Source organism: Spea bombifrons, chromosome 2, assembly GCF_027358695.1.
Source record: "Spea bombifrons isolate aSpeBom1 chromosome 2, aSpeBom1.2.pri, whole genome shotgun sequence".
Classification (NCBI taxonomy): Eukaryota; Metazoa; Chordata; class Amphibia; order Anura; family Pelobatidae; genus Spea; species Spea bombifrons.
This window is the reverse complement of record NC_071088.1, coordinates 138,554,268-138,563,629: the sequence shown is the minus strand read 5'-3', so window position 1 is coordinate 138,563,629 and position 9,362 is coordinate 138,554,268. Positions and strand designations below refer to the sequence as shown.

Below are 9,362 nucleotides of genomic sequence, written 5' to 3'. Positions count from 1 at the left end.
CTGGGGGGGTTATATTACTGTATACAATGCTGGGGGTTATATTACTGTATACAGCACTGGGGGGTTATATTACTGTATACAGCGCTGGGGGTTATATTACTGTATACAGCTCTGGGGGGTATATTACTGTATACAGCGCAGGGAGGTTATATTACTGTATACAGCACAGGGGGGGTTATTACTGTATACAGCTCTGGGGGTTATATTACTGTATACAGCACCGGGGGTTATATTACTGTATAGAGCGCTGGGGGGTTATATTACTATATACAGCGCTGGGGGTTATATTACTGTATACAGTGCTGGGGGTTATATTACTGTATACAGCGCTGGGGGTTATATTACTGTATACAGCGCTGGGGGTTATATTACTATATACAGCGCTGGGGGGTTATATTACTGTATACAGTGCTGGGGGTTATATTACTGTATACAGCGCTGGGGGTTATATTATTTTATACAGCGCTGGGGGTAATATTATTGTATACAGAGCTGGGGGTTATATTACTGTATACAGTGCTGGGGGTTATATTACTGTATACAGTGCTGGGAGGTTATATTACTGTATACAGCGCTGGGGGGTTATATTACTGTATACAGCGCAGGGGGGGTTATTACTGTATACAGCTCTGGGGGTTATATTACTGTATACAGCTCTGGGGGTTATATTACTGTATACAGCGCAGGGGGTTATATTACTGTATACAGCGCTGGGGGGATATATTACTGTATACAGTGCTGGGGGTTATATTACTGTATACAGCCCTAGGGGGTTATATTACTGTATACAGCGCTGGGGGGATATATTACTGTATACAGTGCTGGGGGTTATATTACTGTATACAGCGCTGGGGATTATATTACTGTATACAGCGCAGGGGGGGTTATTACTGTATACAGCTCTGGGGGTTATATTACTGTATACAGCGCTGGGGGGTTATATTACTGTATACAGCGCAGGGGGGGTTATTACTGTATACAGCTCTGGGGGTTATATTACTGTATACAGCTCTGGGGGTTATATTACTGTATACAGCGCAGGGGGGTTATATTACTGTATACAGTGATGGGGGTTATATTACTGTATACAGCGCTGGGGGTTATATTACTGTATACAGCGCTGGGGGTTATATTACTGTATACAGCCCTGGGGGGTTATATTACTGTATACAGCGCTGGGGGGATATATTACTGTATACAGTGCTGGGGGTTATATTACTGTATACAGCGCTGGGAATTATATTACTGTATACAGCGCAGGGGGGGTTATTACTGCATACAGCTCTGGGGGTTATATTACTGTATACAGCGCTGGGGGGTTATATTACTGTATACAGCGCAGGGGGGTTATTACTGTATACAGCTCTGGGGGTTATATTACTGTATACAGCTCTGGGGGTTATATTACTGTATACAGCGCTGGGGGGTATATTACTGTATACAGCGCTGGGGGTTATATTACTGTATACAGTGATGGGGGGTTATATTACTGTATACAGCGCTGGGGGTTATATTACTGTATACAGCGCAGGGGGGGTTATTACTGTATACAGCGCAGGGGTTATATTACTGTATACAGCGCAGGGGGGTTATGTTCAAGGAGAAAAATATATATTTTTTTGTATTTTTATTTCACTAATAAAAGGTCTGATTTAGGTTATTTTTCTCTGTTTAAGTGACTTTTAGTTGCTTTCGCCGGTAATAATAATTATTATTATGCATGATGAATATAAATTATCTGCGTGCAGGATGAATGTTAGAATCATTGCTCAGAATATTATTTGTATCGCAGGCTGTATAAATTATTTTGTAGGAAAATACATTAATTTGTTTTTATAAAAATCCTTTTGTAGAATTCCAATTTAAACAAGAAAATTAAAATACATTTTTGAAAATATTGAATATTTTTTCATTGTTTGCAGAAAATAAACATTGATAATCTGAGCGACACCAAGAGCGTCTCTGACTGCAAGAGCCTGAAATCTGTGAATCGCTCTCTGTCTGTGAAGAGCGTCGGCGCCACGCATGAGAACTCCAACGTGGCTGTTTACGAGGTGGGATGCGAAAGAAACTTAAACCCTCTATCACCATATTCAGCACTGGTACCAGCGACGCCATTCCGGGGCAAATCATTCAACCCCTCATTTCCCATGATCCCTCAGTGCGGACTGTATCGGAATCCTCCCGTCAGCCCGAGCAGGAAGTTGTAAGCATCTTCCTGTTCTCTCCCTCCCGTCAGCCCGAGCAGGAAGTTGGAAGCCGCTTCCTGTTCTCTCCCATCAGCCCGCGAAGGAAGTTGGAAGCCGCTTCCTGTTCTCTCCCCGCGTTGTTTTAGCGGACGGCGCATGAGCCTCTAGCGCTAGAGATTGTTTGTAGCCGCGCAGGTCCCTGCGTAACGCTATTATCACAGATATCTCAGGGCCACGGAGCGATTTATACCCTCTGACGGGGCAGCAAGATGGCGGCTCCCGCATACAGGAAAATGGAAAAATAACAGGGGTTATTTATTAAATACTGGTGTATACATTTAGATGATTAGTATTCTAAGATGTGATGTGTTCATCTTTAGATAATATTAACACAGAACCCGCCGGCATATCGGCCCCCATCCGTCCCCCGTCTTGTCGCCCGTTTCTCCTGCTGTCGTTGGTCTCGTCTTAGATTCAGGAGCCATATGGCTATCTCATGCATGTTTAATACCTTCACTGTATTCCCCTCTACCACTTCTGCTGGGAGGCTGTTCCACCACCCTCTCAGTAAGATAAAGCATACTTGCAACATCTTGCTTTATTGATTCCCCCAATATTTAAACCTCAAACCTCTGTACAATGGGGGTCCTATATTCTAACCCCCTCCACACTACATCTCCACCACAGCCAACCCGCTTACCAGGTGCTGTGGGGGTCCAGGAGCATCTATATCAACCACCTAGGGGCAACCTATAAAATCCCTGCTCTGAGACGGCCCCCTGGGGGGGGCAGACAGGGGCAACGGACCATAACAGGGGGTTTCTAACTGTCGGCATTCATTTCTCAGGGAGACTGGGTTTGGTTGAAGAAGTTTGAGCCGGGGGTCTACCACGAGCTGCGGCAAAGCACCACCAGCACCCTGCGTAAGGTAGGTGTCACCGCATACAAAGGGTGGAGCAGTAACCAGTCCGTCTTCGGGTCAAACCCAGGGCCGCTTTTCAGCAGCGTCATCCCAAGCGGACTCCCCGGGTCCTTTTAGGGACAACCTGGCAAGGGTTGTAGTTGATGGACATCAGCGAGCGCGCATGTCCAGTGCGCAACCTCCTATTGGGCAGGGACTTTTTTATGTCATCATGTGACCTCTTTTTGCGGGTTCCTGTTTGTTGGGGTTGATCACATCTGGCCCCCCGATATAAAATAACACACAGGTCGGCAGATCTCCGTTATGTAAATTAACCCTCGCTGCTTCGGTTATGGAAACAAAGTATAAATAAACGAAGAAACCCCGACCTTTTACAAACATATTTATTTATTTATTTATTTAGGGATATACGTTTATAGAATATTAGCAGATCTTACGGTTCTAGACCCGAACCGCTGTACCTGTGAAGTGTGAGGTTTTGCCCCGAGTGTTGGGTTGAATAGGCAAATTCTCACGGTTTTCACCCCAATCCCAGGGAGAATGGGCAGATTCTCAGGGTTTGTACCCCAATCTCTGAGTATTTGGGTGAATAGGCAGATTATCGGGGTTTTTGCCCCATCTCACGGTCTCGGTATGACTGGGCAGATTCTCAGGGGTTTTGCCCTTATCTGAGGGTAAATGGAGAGATCCTCAGGCTTTTTGCCCCAGTCTCGGGGTAACTGTGCAGATTATCTTCTGTGACTTAATGACATCGAGCATCCTGATTGGTGCTTTGCCTCCCTACATACGGCAGCCGGAATAATTTGCGTAATTAATTTCACCGCAGATGAAAGATTTGCGGAACGAAAACGTCAATCCCTTCCTGGGCTTCTTCTCCGACTGCGGGATCTTCGCCATCGTGACGGAGCATTGTTCTAGAGGCAGTCTGGAGGACCTGCTCCGGAACGAGGACGTGAAGCTGGACTGGATGTTTAAATCGTCTCTGCTTCTGGATTTGATAAAGGTATCCGTCTCGTTAGTGCGCCAGAAATCAGAATCTTACGAGGCATAGAAGGTTTAAAGCCTTAAATGATTTAAATGAATGGCCCGTTCCATTCATCGGGTGCCGGCACGTTCCATTCATCGGGTGCCGGCGCGTTCCATTCATCGGGTGCCGGCCCGTTCCATTCATCGGGTGCCGGCGCGTTCCATTCATCGGGTGCCGGCCCGTTCCATTCATCGGGTGCCGGCCCGTTCCGTTCATTGGGTGCCGGCGCGTTCCATTCACCGGGTGCCGGCCCGTTCCATTCATCGGGTGCCGGCCCATTCCATTCATCGGGTGCCAGACCGTTCCATTCATCGGGTGCCGGCACGTTCCATTCATCGGGTGCCGACCCGTTCCATTCATCGGGTGCCGGCCCGTTCCATTCATCGGGTGCCGGCCCGTTCCATTCATCGGGTGCCAGACTGTTCCATTCATTCGGTGCTGGCGGGTTCCATTCATTCGGTGCTGGCGGGTTCCATTCATTAGGAAAGATCCAAAATATACTCCTATATACTGGTAAAAAAAAAGAGAAGAGGGTTCTGCTCCTGGGAGCTTACAATCTAGAAGGTTGAGTGGGACGTGAAACGGTAGGAGAGGACGGCTTAGACGGGGATGAGTTGGTCGAGTCGGGTTAAGGCAGAGAAGGAGGGTAAAGTAGACCCGGAAGCAGAAAACGTTTAATGTCTGTTCGTGTGATTCCGCAGGGGATGAGGTATTTGCACCATCGAGATTTTTCCCACGGACGCTTGAAATCCCGTAACTGCGTGGTGGACGGGCGCTTCGTGCTGAAGATCACGGACTACGGGTTCAACGAGATCACCGAAAGCCAGAAATCTCCTCGGAATCCGAGCAAACCCGGAGGTGAGGAACCCGAGCGCTCTGATCGCGATGCGCAGTCTCTTTCTGCTCTTATCTCTCACGCCTCTCGATAAGAAGACATCGTCTGGGAAACTTTTCTTTTGCAGAGCTGTTCTGGACCGCGCCGGAATTACTCCGGGACCCGGCGCTCGCCAGGAGAGGAACATTTAAAGGAGACGTCTACAGCTTTGCAATTATTTTACAAGAAGTTGTAGTAAGGGGTCCGCCGTACTGCATGTCGGGGCTTTCCGCCGAGGGTAAGGAGACGCTTTCTGGATCCAGCGCTGGGGAAAGAGCTCCCGGGTACCTGTTTATGTGCAATTAAAGCTGTGTTGTCCCTTTAAATTTTCCCTTATAACATATTGGGTCAAGTAATTCATCTTTTAATTGCCCCCTCCAGCCTAGTGACACACAGAGTTTAAAAATGGTCTTGTCACCATAGCAACACGTGAAGGGTTCATGCCGACTGGACGGTTTCCTTGGTGACTTCTTAAAAAAAAAAAATACTCCTTAAAAGTAATCACTAATGCGACAGAACCCGATGGAAATATATCGACACTTACATCTACCATAGAAATATGTTTTACGCGCGATACGGATACTCATCAATAATCCTTTTATTATTATTCAGAAATTATCAGAAAAGTCAAGAAACCCCCTCCATTGTGCCGCCCGACTGTGGCCCCTGATCAGGCCCCTCTGGAGTGCATTCAGTTGATGAAACAATGTTGGAGTGAACTGGCGGAGAGAAGGCCTACCTTTGATGAGATTTTTGATCAGGTTAGCACAATACTCAGAAACACGCTTCTGACATTATACTTTTTAATTGAAAAAAAAAATCTCTGCTGCTGTGGACTATAATTCCCATGATTCTCAGCCAGCCAGGTGTCCACCATAATGCTGGCTGATTATAATTGGAAGAGTAGTCCACAGCAGCAGAGATTTTTTTTTTCAATTAAAAAGTATAATGTTAGCCTCCCTCCCAGGACCCTTACACACCGCCTTTACACAACCTGTCCATAAACACACATATACACATACACTGCCCTTACACACACCTGTCCATACACACTACCTTTACACACACCTGCCCATACACACACATATACAAATACACTGTCCTTACACACACACATATACACATACACTGCCCATACACACACCTGTCCATAAACACGCATATACACACACGGGCGTAGGAACCGGGGGGGACGGGGGGGACGGATCCCCCCCAGGAAATCATGCGGGGGGGACCGATAATATAGAAATCCCCCCCAGGGTGAGTGCACTCGGGTGCAGCTGTGAGGGTGCTCACAGCTGCCCGATCGGCAGCTGCAGCCTGCAGGACTGGTTAGGGAAATCCGTGATCTCCCCAACCAGTCCTGCAGCTGCATTAAGGTCACACTCACCAGCTGTCTGTAACTGAGCGCCGGGGCGACGGGATATGACGTTTATATCCAGCCCCGGCGCTCAGCAGAAACAGCTGTGCGCAGCCGCACTGCACAGACTGCGAGCGGCAAACAGAAGGAAAGTTAGAACAGAAAGGAGGAAGCAGAAAGCAGGAAGCAGGAAGGAGGAAGAAGGAAGAGAAAGCAGAAAGGAGGAAGAAGGAAGAAAAGGTAAGATTTGTGGAGAACCAAGGTGGGTGGGTGGTTGATTATTTGGGGGGTCTGATGTGGAGAACAAAGGTTGTGGGGGGGTCTGATGTAGAAAACGAAGGTTGTGGGGGGGTCTGATGTGGAAAACAAAGGTGGGTTAGGGGGGTCTGATGTGGAGAATGAAGGTGGGTGGGAGGGGGTCTGATGTGGAGAACAAAGGTTGTGGGGGGGTCTGATGTGGAGAACAAAGGTGGGTTGGGGGGTCTGATGTGGAGAATGAAGGTGGGAGGGGGTCTGATGTGGAGAACGAAGGTGGGGGGTCTGATGGTAGATTTGTGTGTGTATATACATATGATAAGGCATGTGTATGGGCACTTGGGCAGGCATATGTGTATAGGGCAGCTGTGTATATGTGCGTGTATGTGCATACGTCTGTATGGGCAGTGTATATGTGTGTGTATGGGCAGTGTATATGTGTACGTCTGTATGGGCAGTGTATATGTGTGTATCTGTATGGGCAGTGTATATGTGTATGTCTGTATGGGCAGTATATATGTGTATATGTGTATGGGCTGTGTATATGTGTACGTCTGTATGGGCAGTGTATATGTGTGTATCTGTATGGGCAGTGTATATGTGTATGTCTGTATGGGCAGTATATATGTGTATATGTGTATGGGCTGTGTATATGTGTACGTCTGTATGGGCAGTGTATATGTGTATGTCTGTATGGGCAGTGTATATGTGTACGTCTGTATGGGCAGTGTATATGTGTACGTCTGTATGGGCAGTGTATATGTGTATGTCTGTATGGGCAGTGTATATGTGTGTGTATGGGCAATGTATATGTATACGTGTGTATAGGCAGTGTATATGTGTATGTCTGTATGGGCAGTGTATATGTGTACGTCTGTATAGGCAGTGTATATGTGTATGTCTGTATGGGCAGTGTATATGTGTACGTGTATATGGGCAGTGTATATGTGTACGTGTATATGGGCAGTGTATATGTGTACGTCTGTATAGGCAGTGTAAATGTGTATGTCTGTATGGGCAGTGTATATGTGTACGTGTGTATGGGCAGTGTATATGTGTATGTCTGTATGGGCAGTGTATATGTGTATGTCTGTATGGGCAGTGTATATGTGTACGTGTGTATGGGCAGTGTATATGTGTGTGTGTATGGGCAGTGTATATGTGTATATGTGTATGGGCAGTGTAAATGTGTATGTCTGTATGGGCAGTGTATATGTGTACGTGTGTATGGGCAGTGTATATGTGTACGTGTGTATGGGCAGTGTATATGTGTACGTGTGTATGGGCAGTGTATATGTGTACGTGTGTATGGGCAGTGTATATGTGTACGTGTGTATGGGCAGTGTATATGTGTACGTGTGTATGGGCAGTGTATATGTGTACGTGTGTATGGGCAGTGTATTTGTGTATGGGCAGTGTATATGTGTACGTGTGTATGGGCAGTGTATATGTGTACGTCTGTATGGGCAGTGTATATGTGTACGTCTGTATGGGCAGTGTATATGTGTACGTCTGTATAGGCAGTGTATATGTGTATGTCTGTATGGGCAGTGTGTATGGGCAGTGTATATGTGTACGTGTGTATAGGCAGTGTATATGTGTATATGTGTATGGGCAGTGTACATGTGTATGTGTGTATGGGCAGTGTATATGTGTACGTCTGTATGGGCAGTGTATATGTGTATGTCTGTATGGGCAGTGTATATGTGTACGTCTGTATGGGCAGTGTATATGTGTACGTCTGTATGGGCAGTGTATATGTGTGTGTATGGGCAGTGTATATGTGTACGTGTGTATAGGCAGTGTATATGTGTGTATCTGTATGGGCAGTGTATATGTGTATGTGTGTATGGGCAGTGTATATGTGTATGTCTGTATGGGCAGTGTATATGTGTATGTCTGCATAGGCAGTGTATATGTGTACGTCTGTATGGGCAGTGTATATGTGTACGTGTGTATAGGCAGTGTATATGTGTATATGTGTATGGGCAGTGTACATGTGTATGTGTGTGTATGGGCAGTGTATATGTGTACGTGTGTATAGGCAGTGTATATGTGTGTATCTGTATGGGCAGTGTATATGTGTATGTGTGTATGGGCAGTGTATATGTGTATGTCTGTATGGGCAGTGTATATGTGTATGTCTGCATAGGCAGTGTATATGTGTACGTCTGTATGGGCAGTGTATATGTGTACGTGTGTATGGGCAGTGTATCTGTATGGGCAGTGTATATGTGTCTGTCTGTATGGGCAGTGTATATGTGTACGTCTGTATGGGCAGTGTATATGTGTGTATATAAGGAGTGTATTTGTCTTATAGTGTATATGTCTGTGTAAGTATGTGCAAGGGCAGTGTATATTTATGGGCAGGCATGTGTGTGTGAGCAGTTTATGTATGTTTGGGCAGGCGTGTATAAGGGTAGTGCATAAGTGTGAGTACTGGCAAGTGTGTATGTGCAGGCAATTGCAGCGTATATGTGTGTTTTTGTGGGCAGGCATGCGTAAGAGCAGTGCATATGTGGGTATGAGCAGGCATGTCGTACTTAAAGGGAAGATTATGATTCCCTGTAACACATGTTTAACCCATTGTGTGTGTGTACGTAAGTGTGTGCATGCGTGTGTATGTTATTCAAGTGTTTAAGTGTGTGGATATGTTCCTGTGTGCATGACGTGTTAGGAGTCTTAGATGGTTCCTTCAATACATCATAGTAGTCTCTGTGGCCGTGTCCAGCGGG

The 9,362-nt window shown here is 46.3% G+C and overlaps 1 protein-coding gene across 1 annotated transcript in view; it reads left to right on the top strand.

Moving 5' to 3' along the window:
* LOC128473927 (retinal guanylyl cyclase 2-like) overlaps nucleotides 1-9,362 on the top strand; it is a 29,765-nt gene that overhangs the window by 11,070 nt on the left and 9,333 nt on the right. Inside the window, exons 6-11 of the mRNA XM_053456148.1 lie at nucleotides 1,923-2,054; nucleotides 3,037-3,117; nucleotides 3,938-4,114; nucleotides 4,840-4,996; nucleotides 5,101-5,250; nucleotides 5,625-5,773. Coding sequence (XP_053312123.1) covers nucleotides 1,923-2,054; nucleotides 3,037-3,117; nucleotides 3,938-4,114; nucleotides 4,840-4,996; nucleotides 5,101-5,250; nucleotides 5,625-5,773 — 846 coding nt within the window. The remainder of the gene's footprint in view (nucleotides 1-1,922; nucleotides 2,055-3,036; nucleotides 3,118-3,937; nucleotides 4,115-4,839; nucleotides 4,997-5,100; nucleotides 5,251-5,624; nucleotides 5,774-9,362) is intronic.